The sequence below is a fragment of the Diabrotica undecimpunctata genome, chromosome 1 (assembly GCF_040954645.1).
Source record: "Diabrotica undecimpunctata isolate CICGRU chromosome 1, icDiaUnde3, whole genome shotgun sequence".
Lineage (NCBI taxonomy): Eukaryota > Metazoa > Arthropoda > Insecta > Coleoptera > Chrysomelidae > Diabrotica > Diabrotica undecimpunctata.
The window spans coordinates 50436245-50454652 of NC_092803.1; the positions used below are offsets into that span (position 1 = coordinate 50436245).

The window sequence follows — 18408 nt, forward strand, 5'->3', positions numbered from 1 at the left end:
GTTGTTTCTTCTTGTTTTAGGGTAGAATAAAAGCGCGTCAAAAGAAGATGCAACACATAGCTCGACTTTTGGAAATACCCGGGCAATCTGGACCACCAAGTCCTGCCTTTGCAGGACAAGGAGGTTCCTATACTCGTTCTACAGTGAGATTAGCCAGGATAGAAAATAGGGCGCTGTTCAACATCAACCGGGGACCTGGATTAGCTGCTCCACGAAGGGAGAGCTCCCCTGGCGTTATCCATAGGGCGGATGAGTCCATCAGGAGACACAGAGAGGGCGAAAGTCCGAACAGGAGCGGCAATAATCTCAAAAAAGAAAATGGTAGGAAAGATTCACGGTCGAGGGAGAGCTCTGGAAGTAGAGGTCGATCGAGGGAGGGCTCTCCAAGGATGCCGAGACCGAGATCTGAAGAAATTCCTTTGGAGTTGATCAAGAAAGCTCCGAGTTCCATTATTGATATGGCTCCCAAAATTACTATTATGCCGAGGTATGGAATATCTACTTACTTATCTACTTACATCATTTACACATGCCATTAAACCAAATCCAGCAAGCTTAATAACCAGTAATGTTTGTTGTATTTAAGTGATGTAAAGGATTACATCAGAAAGGTATAATAGAGAAATATATATTTCCTAAAGTCTTTGCTCTTTGAAATTGTTCATTCCATATTCCATACCCTTAGTGTTGCGAATTTGTTAGACATTTAGAATGTTTTAAACAATGTAAAATAAAAAGTCAACTTCATCGTTAACCAACAGTTTTATAACTTTAGATTCTCACAAATTTACTTAGTTCACACATCTTAAAGATTATTTTAACTTATGTGTCAATCTAATTCCTACTTTTAGACTTAATTTTAATGTTTCTTTCATTTGTGCATAAGTTGCACGTACTTTTTTTTTCACTATATCTTGAGGTACATTCACATATATTTGAACACACCAACTCCATTTAGCTATTCCATACATCACTAACAATACAAAACATCACTAACCTATTCATACAGACACTGCCAACTCTTTCTCATAATGGATTTAAGGTTTTAGAGGAATAAAGCAAACATTCAAATCATTGTAGAACAATTTGAATACACTTGTTAGATACATTAAAAAAGCGGATACATTATGTCACGTACAGCATTGGTAATGCGGTCTTTCAATTGCTGGATCGTTTCTGGTACTGGATCGGTGTAGGCGATACTCTTTAGGTACCTCTATAGAAAAAAAATCTAAGGGGTTCAAGTCTGGAGATCGTGGAGGAAACGGAATATTTCCATTAATGGAAATAACCGTGCCAGGAAACAGTTCTGTAACTGCGTTGATCGACATTGCTGCAGTATGTGCCGTGCCACCATCTTGTTGAAACCACGTTCAGTTGACATCATAGCCAGGGAACTGTAGCAAGGATTGGCGTAAAAAATTATGAATCATGGTGGAGTAGCGAGCGCTGTCCACAGTAACCGTACGTTCTACATCGTCTTCAAAAAAGTACGGCCCGATTATGCCCCAGACGGATATGGCACACCATACGGTCACTTTTTTGTAGTGTTTTTGTCGTTGATGGTTTTGTCGCGGATTATCTTGGGCCCAATATCGGCAATTGTGCCTGTTCACATATCCATTAAAATGGAAATGGACTTCATCACTAAAAATAATGTTTTCGATACCACCTTCATTCCAAAAATTGGTCATCATTGTCTCAGCAAAAGTTTTCCGTTTTAAAAGGTCGTCCCGCTTCAAAAATTAACAAAGCTGAATTTTATAGGGGTGACAGTTTAAGTCCTTCCGCAATATTCGTTGAACACTAGCGCATCAATTGCATTGATTGCGCATGTTAACGAACCGCCTGGGATAGCGATTTACAGCACGCCGTACCCTGTCAATATTGTCTGGTGTTCTCGTGGTTCTGGGTCTACCAGCTGGTGTGTGATGTATGACAGAAGCTTTTGCTTGGAATCTTTTCACCCAATTGTTCACCAAAGCTGTCGACGGTGCATCGGCTAAACATCTGATATTGAAATGTGCACAAAAACGTCGAATCGCCACTGTATAAGAATCGTTCGACTTAAAGAACGATCCAAGCATAAATGCCCGTTCCTCTGCTCGCCAAGGTGCCATCGTAACTGAAATCCGCATACTCTCACAACCTATCTACACTGTCAGCACCGAATAATTTCAAATATTATATCCATTACGAGACACCCTGTCCATTCAACCATCACCTAAGGATATACTGCAATTTTACCGAAATATATAGACACACTATCTGGACCTCATGGTGTTTTTAAGTCACTTATAATTGTGCCTAACCAATTAATATTAATTGTTTCAATAATCAAAATTAATAATTGTACACTTAATTTTCGTTCTCATTAAAATCAAATTTAAATCTACAACCATCATAGTTTTATCAATTTGTCCCACACTGTATATTGATTCATACTGATTTAATCGGTCTGGTGTGACATTTAGATTCATATTTTCCATAGCTTTCTTTTATATACTTTTTCTCACGTAGAGATGTCTTTAATATAATTTACCCTACTACACCCTTTTTAAACTATCTGATGCCCCCTTTGAAGTGTGTGCGCACGCGATCGCCTTATTTTAAATGGAAACATAGACTCGAATTAGGAAATTTGTGACAAGCTACGACGGAACTGTAATTTAAATTTTTAGAGAATAATAATTTAGTAAATTTGAAATAATTTAATCTATTCTTTAACTAAAAGTACGAGTAAAATAGTGCATATTATGTCTATGGTTGCCGTAAATAAATTAAACCAGGTTAATTTTTCTATGCACAACAGATAAAGTTCCACTGAACAGCACTTGTTCCGTTTAAAACATGGCTGATTCAAATGTGACGGATTTTTTTCCTCCACTCCAGTACGTCGTCGAATCTATAGAACATATATAAATTTTCCTTGCTTTGTTCATTTAATATCCTTAAGCATTCGTGATTTGATGATTGGTTGACTACTAGACATCGACAATATATTTTCTCCGATATTTTTCGTTAAATTTAACTTAGCACACATTCTATTAGAGTGAGTTAGCTCAAAATAAAAATTTTGAGAACGATTTCCGAAGTGGAAATTGAAACGTCAATAAACGTACTTTAACCTTTAATTGTGGCTTATTCCCATTTAAATAGTAATTACTTCATGTTATAGGTATTAAAGACTGGTCCCCAGCAATGGAAATTTCACTACGACCGGTCAATAAAAGTAATAAATTTTATTGATCTCACGAGAATCGTAAACAATGGCAAAAATCGAGCAAAGTTTATTTATTAAACAACTTTATAGAAACTGACTTCATTTGTGGCAAAATACAAAAATTGCATACGAAAGCTGCACTCTTCACCTTTAAAACGCATTTTGATTTTTGTCGATAGTACACTCTGATCAAAAGATATTAATTTTTTTTCCGTCGAGTTGATACAAATTTTATTTAACATTGATTTCTCGCGCGGAACTGACATTCAAAATCGCCGGTCGCTTCAAGCGTTGTTTCTAAGAGAACGGTTTGTTCTACGAAAAAAGTTCTAAAAACATTTTTGTTCCAAATTATCTCAGCTACATTTTTTTATTTGAAATATTTTTTTCTACGGTGTACACATTCTTGGTAAATTGGTTTTTTTTCGTTTTTACCCCCCTACGAGAGGGGTTTTAGGGTGAAGGCCGTGGGTTAAAGTGGTAAACTTTTTTGCATCTTATTTTGGGGTCCCAAAACTGATATTCTCGGCAAAATTCAGCTTGTTCGTATGATTTATAGGGGTCAAATCTCTGACGACTGGACTATTATACCTTATTTAAATAAAGTATTTGCACAAAATTTCAATACTGAAACCAATTTACACTTCTTAACCAACTTACTGTTGACTTACTTGGCCTGGTTGACTTATCGTTTGTCAATGATGCCATATATCTGGCGATAAAGACTTAATAAAGTTTAAGATTAATTATTTTCAGACCTCAAACTCCACGAACTGTGATCGAATGCGAACCCTCAACTTCGAACGAACAACTGGTCGGGGCGGCACCTCAAGACGCGATCAAAACTGAAGCTTCGAGGGAAACTTCTTTTATAGCCGAAGAAAATGGGGAGGGAAACGAAGAGAGTTTATAGTTAGATTTTATTTTTGCAACGATTTATACGCTTAGGCAGCAGCTTATCATCATTGTACAGTGTTTTGTCATATTTGTATATAATGAGAAAATATATTAAATATTAAGATGGACATGTTTCCTTTTTTTACGCTTGGGTTTCTTGATCGGGAGATAGAGTCTGCAAATGATACAAACAAGATCAAAATGATGAATTTTGATTAGTCTAGGGACAAAGGGTATTTTTGGCCGATTGATGCCCATAAGATTTTACTGATTTTTATGTATTTTAGAATTTAAAATTAGATTTTTTTATGTGTTATAAGAAGAAAGTTTTAATTATATTATTTGTAGATTTTTACATATTTAAATTAAAAATTTGAATCACAATATTTTTTCTAAAAATATTCAGTTATTAAAAGTTAAATATTTTATTTTCTTCAAAAAATTTTATAAAACGCAAAAATTTAATGCCAATATTTTATTATTTAATACCACATCCGCCCACTCTTTCAAATTTTAGAAGCAGTAATAGCGCTGACATGACCGCTCCCTAGTGGTACAAATAAGGAACTAACATCTTGATCAACTTCTTTTCTATAATACTAGCGAACCAACTCGACATCGAGTTTTTTAAATAAATTTTTATTTTGCGAGAAAAATTAAGAGATCAATACAAACAATATAAGCAAGAATATACATAACATTCATCAATAATAATGCAAGTAAAAAGTGTATTAAATATCACGAAATATTTCGTCGAAAACTATGTTTTTTGTTACAATGTTATCATTTAGCAGTTAATTTTGCATGCTGATCACGAATCCGGTGTCAGATTTGCTCTATCTTGACGTTTTATGCGCGTTTCGGGTCACTTCCGGTGTCGGATCGCAACCGGAAGTATATATTTAGATTCGTCTCGACGAGACCTTTCGATCCATATATACATTGTGGGGTCTAAAACTTAAAGTAAATTTTAACTTCCGGTCATCTCAAAACCGGAAGTGAAATTTTGTATCAAAAGTATATCTTGACAATCTCATACGTAATACTAATAATATTCCGAAAAAATATTTTAATTATCTAATATGGTTTTTGAGTAAAGTGGTGGACAAGAAAAGGGCTTAGCGTTTTAGTATATAAGATATGAATAACTTTTGCCGAGACTAAAAAATGACAGTGAAAGATCCTTCTATATTCTTTGTATGTACTCTGCTTACATGTTGCTCACCAATGACCGGTTAACTTTAACGAAAGTACAAGCTGAATGTAGCCGCAAATGAAATAAAATATTTTTTTGGCAGTGTTGGGATGTTTTTATAATGCATATCTTGTATGCTTCAAATATAAAGAGATTTTTTTGATTATACTATTTTATGAATTCCGCAATTTTTAATTTATATGAAACATTAACGAGTAAAACATTCCACATGCCGTTCATCCTGGTCAAAATTCGTAGTGAATTCAGTTTCTGGTACTCCAAACGAAGTAAGTAATAAAACATAATGACGGTATTAGATCTTTGTTTTGATACAGGCCAGCGACAACCGCTGATACGTATTTCGACCTCCTTAGGTCTCGTCAGAACGGTATAGTCACTGCTCTGAACCAAAACAAAAATCTCTCCCGTCCTAGACAATAGTTATTAAAATAACTATATACGGACGTAACTACGCCATCTAAAAACAAAAAAGAGAAATCAAACGATTTCTACCTAGCGAAACCGAATTCAAATTTTTACCACTGTGTTTCCTAAAATTTGCGAAACAAACAGCTGGATAAATTACTCGGCAAGGGAATCTAAAATTGCATTCCACATGCCGTTCATCCTGGTCAAAATTCGTAGTGAATTCAGTTTCTGGTACTCCAAACGAAGTAAGTAATAAAACATAATAATGACGGTATTAGATCTTTGTTTTGATACAGGGCAGCGACAACCACTGATACGTATATATATTAACGAGTAAATATTTGTCTCTTTCGAGATTAATTGCAAACATCCGTTGCAATCTGGCAACTGCTGATTTGACGATTGCCAAACCTATCCCCTAATCTATCAAAGTGCAATTCGCGATTGAAACTGAATGTAGAGGGCAGGTCGATTGCAGTGTCATGGCCGATATAAATGGTATAAACAAACATAACAGTCTAATATTTACCATTGCTTTTGCATGTTTAGTTTGGTTTAAGACGAGTTATTTTTATCATTTAAAAATGGAAATTAGCCTAATGATATCTTTGTGTATTGTGGTGAAGCAAAGAGACCATTGGTTGAAGGGGAAGCAGTTTTCAAGTGATGAATTCTTAAATTTTAACTTCAATGTTTGGAACTGGCTTGTGTATTGATGAATCTATTTTGTGTATACCTGGGAACCCAGAGTATAATGTTGCGTGTAATGTTTGTCTTACTAATATATGCATTATTTTATATTATGCCTTATGTTTTTACTATGTTAATTTTTATTTTATACTATTTTTTGACATATGTAAGTACTTTATTCTATATTAACATAAATAAATAACTTGAACTTGACTTTATTGTAAGATAGTTCATTTGATTACATGAAATCAACCTTAACTTGAGATCACCTGCCAGAAAAGATCATAGCACATGATTTGTCTTTAAAATATTCCATAATAAATCATGAGGAAAAAACCTCATGATACTATCCCAATATGGTAAGTATTTGTATTTCTGTTATTTAAGAAAATAAATTATGTATTCTCAGTATGTTATTGACTTAATGATAGTGGTATTTTCTTTTTATTGATTTCCTCAAGTTTTCCAGATTAGAAAAGAGAAATAGGGAAATATCTTTCCCTATTTCTCAATAGGGGAGGAACAGAACAATATCTATTTGATTTAAAATACTTTAACGCAGTCATAATGCTGAAATTTACTAAAAAAAAATTAATAATCCTATTCAAATCAACAGCTGTCTGGTTTGTTTATACCACTTTTAGGAAGAGATACAGAAAAGATACAGACATAAACAAAAAGATAGATGTATAAAATTACCAAAGATACGATAAGATAGAAACAGGGCTCCACTTAATTTTTTTTGGGTCTAAGGAGGAAATGAAGAAACCTTAGAAAAGAAAAGAGATAAAGAAAGATAATTTGGTTCTGAGACCAAATCGAAGGAAAGATACCAACAGTTAATTATTAAATAAATTTGGTCAACACACTATATAAACAAATAATAAACATATTAGGTGGACTCCGTCCATCTACTTACCTACGAAACTTAATCGGCCTGATCTTTCTACTGGTCAAAGGTATAGTAATATTTAAAAGTAAAAAGCAAATATTCAGAGTTATGGTTATATCAGGAAACTTGTTAGGAGTCAACAAATAAAATACATACATAAAACAAAAACAATATATTCAACAACACAATGATGTTGGTAGCTGAATGTACATACAAGTAATAAAAATACACCATCAATTATGAAATGGTGGTGTACGCATAAAAATAAGCAGTAATATGAATAATAAGTACCTTTACAAATACAACAATATAATAATGCACAGATTCAATTATCAGCGAAGAGAGCCTGATAGTGAGTAAGAAAAAAAATTGAAACCACAGTTGATTAAAGACGGTCTCTCTTTGCTGTTTAATGGGCATATCTCGAGACACTGGGTTAAAAATGTATAACAATTATAGCAAATAACAAAAATTAATCAAATCTAAATTTACAAGAATACAAAAAGGTTACCGAAATAAAAATTTAACCAAACCACACTTGGTTAAGTTGATTATCTATCTCGCACTGTTATTTAATGATTAAGAACTAAATGTTCGTAATTATTATTTATTGAAATTTCTTAGTAGCTGATGGAAAGTTCGTAAGAAAATACTGAATGTCCTTTAAATTGAATGCAAAAATCAGTAGTTACTCTCAACTACAGGTGAAGACATGGATGAACTTAGATTCGCCCAGATAAGTGGAGATACTAAGATTATGGCAACTTACAGTAATTCCTGATGATTGCTGCAATAATTCACTGAAGTTAATTTACTTTACTATAATACTTTACTTGTATCAAGCACTGAAGTTAATTAAAATTAAAGGTACTCTATATCAATATTTAATCTAATATAATACTAGATAAAAAAACTCAAATATACAAGTGTATACACACTTAGAAAGAAAATGCACAGAGAAGGTAACACAGACGATAATGGGAGCGAAGCGCCCCACGAGAAGTAGGTCTTTTCTCAACGAGTGCCTACTCAGAAGTAAATTGGTTCCTCTAAAATTTTACCAAACTAGCCAAAAAAGTATCTCCCACTCAAAAATGATAGGCCAGCCTAGATGGATTTCTAAGAAGGTAAAAAGATTCTAACGATATCGAAAATTCGAGGTAAATACAGTACTAATAACTTGGAACGTGACGAATATAAAATCTTCTGAATTACGTTCTCTTCAGAAAAATTACGACAACGTGCCTTCGGCGATATTTATCAAATTTATCATAAAGGAACCCGGCCTTAAAGCCGAAAGGAATTAACCTAGGATTACCTAAACCGTCGTTTTCCGTATTTTGAGGTAGTCGATAGTTTCAATAAGAATGTTGCCTCTGTTAAACCGACCATGAGCGTATCAGCACGGGGGTAAAAGATTTAACAATAATTTAATATTTTAATCACAAAAAAAAATGTTACAGATTTATTCCGCCAGAGGTCAGATACTTTGTTTTCAATCACGAATTGCCAAAAAAAAATTTAATAATTAACTGCAATTAATCTACAAAGAAACACATATATACTCATTCTTGTGTTATATACATCAAAAATTGCAGAATTCATAAAATAATATAACGCATAATTATTAAAAGTCGCGAAGCCAATGCAATCAAAGATTTATTTTCCATTATACCTATTAGTTTAAAAATCTAATAGTTGTTACCTATACCACAGAATAGATAACAATCAGAATGCTCACTCTCAGATGCCGCCTTTGAAGTGTGTCAGCACGCGATTGCCATATTTTAATCTATTCTTCAACTAAAAGTACGACATAAAATATTGCATCTTATGTCTATGGTTGCCGTAAATAAATTAAACCAGGTTAATTTTTCTATGCACACCAGATAAAATTTCACTGAACAGCACTGATTCCGTTTAAAACATGGCTGATTCCGTCTGCGCGAACGAGATCCCAAAGTCGACAACATGCCAACACTCCCAAACCGAAATATTTTGTTTCATGGTTGACATTTGCGGCTATATTCAGCGTAGATTCAGCTGGCAGTTGGTTAAAAAAGTTAACCCCAATGACCAATGGGGGCTAGCCCACGGTTCGTAGACTTACTACGGTTGTCTCTTCCGACTGGGTGGGATGCTTGAGTTACGTCACCAGAGTACACAAGAATACAAAACCCATTTATTCGCGATTGAAACTGAATGTAGAGGGCAGGTCGATTGCAGTGTTGATTGATTGAAGGGGAAGAATTACGTCACGAGAGTACAGTTTCGGGCTTAATGTTCATTGGTTAGGCGGAAGAGGCAACCGTAGTAAGTCTACGAACCGTAGGGCTAGCCTAGCAGCTAGCAGCACAGCCACCTAAAGTTACGCTGTCGGGGCCAGGGTTACCATCAGGCATCATTCCTCATTCCTGTATTATTATTATTAATATAGCATAAACCGTATTCATTTTACATATTCCCAATTGTCAATAGAAGCACGTGAAAGCCAATCAGGGTCGTACTGATGTGTATCATATGTTTTTTAAAAATATTTACTTTTGAAACTATTAGTGTAAGAATTTCTTGAAATTTAATCATTAAATCACAATTAAACTAAACTCTAAAAAATAACACGACCAGTAAATAACTTAACAATAACTATAACATAAATATAACACAATATATTAACTTAAAAATCAACGACGATACAATTTGAATTTAAGCATCCTGGCAAGTTTGGATCTGTAACATGAGAATCTGTCTGGCTTAAGGCAATAAATTATATTTAATAGCCTCTTGACGAATGAGACGGCGAATATCAACACGTGCTTATATTGACAGATGGGAATTTGCTAAACAAATGAACTATAGTATAGCTGCTGACGCTTTTGTAATTGTAATAGCACAATACAATAAATAGTCCCGCCAAAGTAGGTGTTGTTAAATGAAGTTTTGGCAAAAGTATAGAGAAAGTGCCGATGAAGTAGCTACAAATGAGGGACAGATTTGTATTTGGCAGTGTTGCCATATCACAAATAAATCACGAAAGAGCATGCGATATAATATTAATTAATGTTACTAGGGTGATTTCACCGGTACGTCGGCCACCACTAGTAGTCGGCCAAAAACTGGTAAAACTAAAATAACTTTATTTTTAAAATATAGATTTGTAGTATTTCTACTCCTGTATAGAGGTCATTAGTTTCCGTACAAAAGTTATAAAATTTCCCTCGAATAACTGACATCTGAAAGCGTTAGTCTATGCTTAACCTCGCTTGTGTTATTGTAACGACAAATTTATTACTGAGCAAGAAGTGAAAATTAAGTGACAGCAATTTTTAAAGGTAGGATTTATTATTACCTAATATTATTTATGATTTTTGTTTGTTTGTACCAGATAGTGTAATGTTGAATGAGTTTAATTAGTTGAAAAAATTGATGAATATTAATTACTGTAAAATTATAACGAAGGGCCGCTTACTAGACAAAAAGAATTGATATTATTTAGTTGTCGGCCAGAGTGGCCGACTACTAGCTTGAATAAGACGGTAGCATTTCTATTCTTTTCAACACATACACAATGTAAACAATTTATCTTTTTCTAAACAAGATTCGTTGCAATACAGTTAATATGGAATTTAGAGATAAATACTGAGAGAGAATTGCTCAGCTTGATCAAGGCACGAAAGATTGGATACCTGGGCCATATCCTGAGAGGGGAAAAATACGCAATCCCTCAACTAATTATCCAAGGAAAGATTGAGGGCAAGAGAGGAGTAGGTCGCAAACAAATGTCGTGGCTGCGAAATATAAAGAACTGGACAGGCGTAACTAACACTGGCGAACTTTTGCATGCCGCAAAAGACAAACGTCTGACCTTAAGATAATTCGCCAACGCACTATAGGTGCACGGCACCATAAGAAGAAGGAATTTAGAGGTCGGCCACCTATAAATTTTCTATAACACGCTAATTTGGGACTTAAACTTAGTGGTCGACTACCAGTCTGACGAGGTGGGGGTAATTTAACTAGTAGTCGGTCATATGTTGTTTACTTCTTCAAAGTTATACATGGTTGAGGGTTTAAATTTGACTTTTCTCTTTTTTTATTAATTTTAGACCATGGCAACTTCTTCCAAAAGAATGTTGCATATTTATACCCAAGATACTCTTCAAAAAGCCATTGCAGATATAAGAAACGGCGGAAAAATACGTGAAGTTTGTAGAAGGTACAATATTCCTAGGTCTACGGTACAGGACCGTGTTAGTGGTAGAGTTGGAGAAAAGTGGCAGATCGGTCCTGATCCAGTTTTAACACTAGGGAAGGAGAAAAGAATTATAGAGTAGTTGAACAGTTTAGCCAAATGTGGGTTTCCACTGAAAAATGAAGAGTTACTTTTAACTATACAATAAATTGTTAAAGATGGAAATTTAAAAACCCCGTTTAGAGATGGAAAACCGGGGCAAACATGGTTTCAGAGATTTTTAGGAAGACATCCGGAAATTACAATAAAAATGCCAGAAGCCATTAATAAAGCTAGGTCAATGTTATCTGAACACTCAATACGAGCCTGGTTTAGAGATCTGGAATCATTTTTAAACGATAAAGGAGCTAGTGAAATATTAACTGATTCTAGTAGAATGTTTAACGCATATGAAAGCGGATTTTATCTCTGTCCAAAAAGCGGCAAGTCCTTGGGCCAAAAGGATATACAAACTTGTATGAAGTTACCAGAGGAAACACAAAAGAGAATTTAACAGTACTAGTTACGATTTGTGCTGATGGTAGAGTATGCCCAGCTGTAGTAGTATTTCCCGATGTGAAACCACCTCGAGCATTAGTAGAAGCTATGCCCAAAAATTGGAATTCCGGCTGGATGCGAACTGATATATTTTTTGAATTTGTTGCCAATGCATTTAATAAATGGTTAGAGCAAGAGAAGATGAAAAATCCTGTACTGTTTTTAGTAGATGGGCATCGTTCTCACATGTCTTTAAACTTAAGCAATTTTTGTGATGAAAATGGGATAATTTTATACACATTTCCACCGAATGCGACGCACATACTACAACCGGCAGATGTGTCGGTGTTTAAGCCACTAAAAGTGTATTGGAAAAATGCTGTACGAAAATGGGAAAGCGAAAATGAAGGAAAAGCGTTATCAAAACTAAATTTTTGCCCAGTTTTTCATAATGCTCATCCTCAGATGCCAACAAATATTAAAAGTGGTTTTAAAGCATGCGGCTTGTTTCTATTTAACCCTGATTATATTGATTATAATAAATGTGTTCGTGATACTTTGAAGCTAATTAATGAAAACAGTAAAGATCCAATAGTTCCAATAATTCAAAAAGATCTTAACAGTACTCTTAAAGTACTAACTTTTATAAAACAAAAATGTTCTGAAGAAGGCATAAATATTACGCCTATTGTTGAAATCGTTAATTCTTTACAATTGCAGACCTATCAAATAAACCTTGAAGGTTCTACAGAAACTGCAAATGACATTGTTAATTGTGCATAGTATGAAGTGACCGACGATGGTACTTTACAACCTATTAATGTTGAACAAGTCAACGTCAGTAAAAACGAATTTAATTTAAAAATTCCTGAAGAAGAAGTAAATACATTGTTAGAAAGTGTTTTAAACCAATCATTGCCTTCTGTAAGTACAGTTTTAGAAGTCTTTGAAGACACTCTGCCACCATTTTCGAAATGCAGTGACAAAATGTCTGCGAATAATAATTCTACGTTAAACGGTCTCAAAACTTCAACTCCCTTAACAGTTTTACAGGATAAAAGTCCTGAAATAAATTTTGCTTTACAGGAGAAAAGTCCTGACGTAAATATTGTTTTACAGGAGAAAAGTTCTAACGTAAATATTGCTTTACAGGAGAAAAGTCCAAACGTAAATATTGCTTTACAGGAGAAAAGTCCTAACGTAAATATTGCTTTACAGGAGAAAAGTCCTGACGTAAATATGGCTGTATCTGCATCCGAAGAATCACCATTTACTAAGCATTTAAAATATCCTCAGCCACTTCAGAAATCTGCGTGAATGCAGAATCTTCGTGAACGATTTCCTATTAGTGCTATATCATCAGAGGCATGGAGGCAGCATTATAATAAAAAAGAAAAAAAACGGACAAGGAAAACGAAATGAAAAAGAGATTGGAGAATAGGAAGCGAAAACTAAATAATAACACGGTGTACAAAAGAAATAAAGTACTAAAGAAAGTGGCAACTAAGGTATCAGATAATGAAGGTACTCTGCATAATCATCAAGTCAATCAAAAATTTGGTGTTTGTTTAGAAAATCTCTACAGTGATGCTGAAGAAGATAGCGAAAAGAATGTTGGCTGTGAAGATTGTCCAATCTGGTATCATCTAAAATGCATTAAATGTAAGAGACGTGTCTACAGTGAAGTGATAGATGAAGCTTTTAGGTGTGATGTGTGTGACAAATATAAATTATAACAATTTTTTGTCAAAAATGTCAAAATATAAAAATTTATATAACAAATATAAAAACTTTTACATTGTTTTTAGCCACTTTTTATCGATATGTTGTATTTATTTCATATCTTCAATAATAATTTGTTCTGGTTATCAATGGATCTTGGTGTTACTTACTTTCGAGAGCAGTATGCATTCATTTATCTACTACAAATTATTTCTTGATTTCTATTTTTTACAATTAAAACTAACGTAACATAGGTGAGTGTTTGGGGCGGGGGTGCGCTCTTCTTCTAATCGGCGTAAAGCTGAGCGGGGAAAGAACAAATCTCAGGGGACAAGTTTTGCACGGAGAGTCTTAGGACTTTGCAACTCCTTAAACTATCCCAAGACCGCTGGGTACCCCCAACAATGATTGGGGGTGTGTAATCAATCTTTGATTGCACCCTTCACGTGGTGGCCCTGTTGAAAATAAACTCATCGGATCTAGACTAGATAGTCGATAAACAATCCACACGCCAAGCCGTGAGACACCGTGGTGAAGGCTGTAAGGCACTTAGGTGACAGTGTCGCAAACGGTTCCTTTGGGGCAACAGGTCACACCCCTTAGTATTTAGACCCTCGCAAGCGGGGCTCTGCGAGGGGTTGACTGTCTTTCCCTAGCTACTCGTGGGATCAATATGGAATCTCAAAAAAAAAACAAAAACAAATTCAGAAAAAACTCAGAGCCAAAGGGTTTCCGATGCCGAAGGGCCAGGGACCTCCAGAGCCAAACTGTAGCAGCCGGTACTTAGTATGCCTCATGACAGTTCCTAAAGCCGAAGGGCAGGGAGCTTCTGGAGAAAATCCGAACGCCGAAAGGCCCGGAATTTCTAAAGAAATCTCCCAAGCTGATAGGCAAGGAAACAAAAAGGCTGTCAGAATAACAGCGTTGGAAGACGTTGATCTCATGACAGACGAAGAAATTAGGGCTGCAAAGTTATCTGGCGTCTATAAAGCCAAAATCAGTAGGCTGGTGAAACAAGGCCAAGATTACGTTCAAGCCAAAAGGGCTGTAATCAAGGCCAATTTCATCAAGGCGGCTGAAAGGGCAAAAGAGATGCTGTCAAAGCCAATAAAGGCCATGACAAAAGTAATACAAAGCCCGAAGATCAATAGCCCAAAAAGGCTAAGGTCAGACGGAAGCACACCCCCCGAAAGCCAACGCAAAGGGAAAAGGCCAAGAACCGAAGGTGTGACTTTTAGCGAAGCTGCCGCTTATGTTAAGGTTGCAGTGGTACTAACAGGATTCCCGAAAGCCAAGATGGATATAGACAAGCTTAAGGCAGTCGAAATAGCCATCTTAGGTGCGTATGACAAAATTCCGGAAGCAGGACCACAGGTTCGCTTCCTGAAGAGTACATACAGGCCAGGTTTCCTGGAACTTAACTCTGCGGACGACATAAGTGCGCGGTGGCTAAAGGAGGTGATTCCAACCCTGAGGCCTTGGAAGAGTGCATCTCTCTGGGCTGTGGAGGGGGAAGACATACCGAAGCCGCACTCATGCACTGTCTTCGTACAGGACGAGCATGGGAAACGTCTTGAGTCCAAAAGGATCCTTAAAAGATTAAGGATAAGTAACCATGGGCTCAGGACACATCTATGGACAGTCTGGGGTAGTAAACTTTCAGACAAAGGGGTGTTATGGACCTTCTCGATGGATTCTGAAATTCGAGAAGAACTCCAGAAATTAAAAATGTCACCCTTTTTCGGAGTAGGACGGTTAACGTTCCGACCCAAAGAAGGGAAGACAAAAACACGGAATGAAAACCCAGTAGCAACTCGTTCCAATGAAACAGGGGAGACCTCCCTACATATGGAGGTTCAGGAAGAGGAACAACCTTCTTCGGGTGGAGCTGACACACTCATAAGGACTAATGTCGAAGAGTGTGTCGGACCCACGGAAGAAGGAATGTCCACAGATCCAGAACCGGTCATCTCTTCGCAATGAAGAGAGAAATAAGGCTCCTGCAGGCCAATCTTCAACATGCAAAAGCCGCATCGGCAACGCTAGTTAGAAGATTGGAACAAGAAGGCATTGATGTGGCCCTCCTGCAGGAGCCTTGGAGGATAGGTGAGAACATTGCTGGCCTATCGACCAAACAAGGCAAGGTTTTATATACACCCAAAGCTATAAGGCCAAGGTCGTGTATAATTCACAGTAATAGAGTAGATTGTACATTAATCCCGGTGCTCTGCACTGATGATATTGTTACAGCTGTTCTAACTATAACCACGGAAGTAGGAGAGAAGAAACTCTTGGTGTGTTCAGCCTACTTTCCAGGTGATGAGGCTCTGTGTCCACCAAGAATTATAAGCGACATAGTTGCATATTTTCTAGGAAAAGGACTACAGCTCATTATAGGATATGATGCCAACGCACACCACACCGTATGGGGAAGCACAAACATTAATGCAAGGGGTGAGTCTATTTTGAATTTCATCGCATCTGAAGGTTTGGTTATCTATATATATAAAAGAAAGTCGTGTTAGTTACACCACTTATAACTCAAGAACGGCAGAACAGATTTGGCTGAAAATTGGTAGGGAGGTAGCTTAGAGCCAGGAGATGGACATAGGATACTTTTTATCCCGTTCGACAGCGTTCCCGTGTGACTTGACATGAAACGTCAGTCACTATAAAACGTGGTATAACAAAAAAGAATCAGACTTGGAATAACAAAACGCAAATGACAGCTATGTAATTGACATAAAATGACAGCTATGTAATGACGTATGGATGACAATTTGATATTTGTAAGAAATCAATATTAAAACTATTTCTATTAAATAAATAATTAACAAGTGGATTGAAGTGAAGTGAAGTTTAATTAATAATGCCGCGACCAAGACGATCGAATCTTTCCCGACAAAGCCGTAATTGAAGTGAAGTGAAGTTTAATTAATAATGCCGCGACCAAGACGATCGAATCTTTCCCGACAAAGCCGTAATGCAAGAAGAATACAAAATACTGCAAATGAAAGGACTGAAGAAGAACAAGAAATTGCACGTGAACAGCGCCGCGATAGTATGGCTCAACTTCGTGCTTCTCAATCACGAGAGCAAAGTGAAGCAGCCCGTAAAACAGCTCGGTTGGCAATGCAGAATCGTCGAGCGAATAACAGAAGGCAACAAACAGATAATTTGCGACGCAGAACAAGATATTTAGCTGATTTGAATCGAGCAGCGTTTCGATACGATTGCAGCAATGATTACAGCTTGCATCCTAGCGTTTGCATTGGGCAAATGGACGTTGTTTGCGAGTATTGTGGTGCATTAAAGTTTTCCGGAGAAACGCCTGAATTATGCTGCCTTAATGGTAAAGTGAAATTGCCAGTGTTGACTTCGCCACATGAGCCATTGTATTCATTGCTTTGTGGCGAAACACAAGAATCACGCCACTTTCTTGCAAATACTCGAAAATACAATAGTTGTTTCCAAATGACGTCATTTGGGGCAGACATTATCGAAGAAGGAGGATTTAATCCGACATTTAAGGTATTTATTTTTATACTTACATAAAATGTAGTTAAAGAATAACTCACTTTATCTATTGGTATGTATTATATTTGCTAATACTGAACTCTACTCTCCCACAGAAAAAGTGTTTATAACCCAGTTAATACTGTCTGGTTTTTATTTTGTAGATACAAGGACAGAGTCACCATCGAATTGGATCATTACTACCTTTCGAAGATACACAGAATAAATTTTTACAAATATATTTCATGGGCAACATGGAAGAACAACTTGATCGACGCCTAGGGATCAATGCAGGAATGAAGCGAGCAATTATTCAAGACTTGCAGTGTCTGCTTCATGAACATCATGCGTTGGTCAGGTTGTTTAAGAGTGCTTTAGAGCGCATGCCAAATGATGACTATAAAGTTGTCATCAAAGCAGATAAACGACCATCTGGAGCATTTAATGCTCCAACAGTAGACGAAGTTGCCATCCTGATTGTTGGTGAACAATTGGAAAAACGCGATATTGTGCTTACACGTCGCGATACTAGGCAACTGCAACAAATATCTGAAACTCATCGATCATATGACGCATTGCAATACCCACTGATGTTTTGGCAAGGAGAAGATGGATATTATTTTAATATTAAAATGATAAATCCATTGAATGGTAAAGTATCAGTATCTTAATAATGGTTAATGTCTGTATTATTTGTCTTTGAAATGGTTAATTATCAAATTTTTAATTTCAGGTGAAGAAACTACAAAGAAAGTTAGCTCAATAAATTATTATGCATATCGTTTGATGATTCGTCAAAATACTGACAACTATTTGCTGCGGTTTCGTCGATTGTTTCAGCAGTATTGCGTTGACATGTATGTAAAAATAGAAACGGAACGTTTAACATTTATTAGGTTGAACCAAGCCAAACTGCGTTCTGAGGAGTACATCCATTTACGTGATGCAGTTAGTACTGAAGGAAATGCAGCTAATATTGGTCGATTAACTATTCTGCCGGCGACGTACATTGGTAGCCCACGTCATATGCATGAATATGCACAAGATGCAATGACATATGTTCGTCATTACGGCCGGCCAGATCTCTTTATTACTTTTACCTGTAATCCAAAATGGAT

The 18408-nt window shown here is 36.0% G+C and overlaps 2 protein-coding genes across 4 annotated transcripts in view; one reads left to right on the forward strand and one right to left on the reverse strand.

Moving 5' to 3' along the window:
• Window positions 1–4248, forward strand: part of ema (C-type lectin domain containing ema) — a 49485-nt gene extending 45237 nt beyond the window's left edge. For all 3 annotated transcript variants that reach the window (XM_072542201.1, XM_072542205.1, XM_072542212.1), the window contains exons 12-13: window positions 21–487; window positions 3980–4248. In XM_072542201.1, coding sequence (XP_072398302.1) covers window positions 21–487; window positions 3980–4136 — 624 coding nt within the window. In that variant the 3' untranslated portion in view covers window positions 4137–4248. The remainder of the gene's footprint in view (window positions 1–20; window positions 488–3979) is intronic.
• Mt2 (tRNA (cytosine(38)-C(5))-methyltransferase) overlaps window positions 1–18408 on the reverse strand; it is an 81852-nt gene that overhangs the window by 47315 nt on the left and 16129 nt on the right. The window lies entirely within an intron of this gene.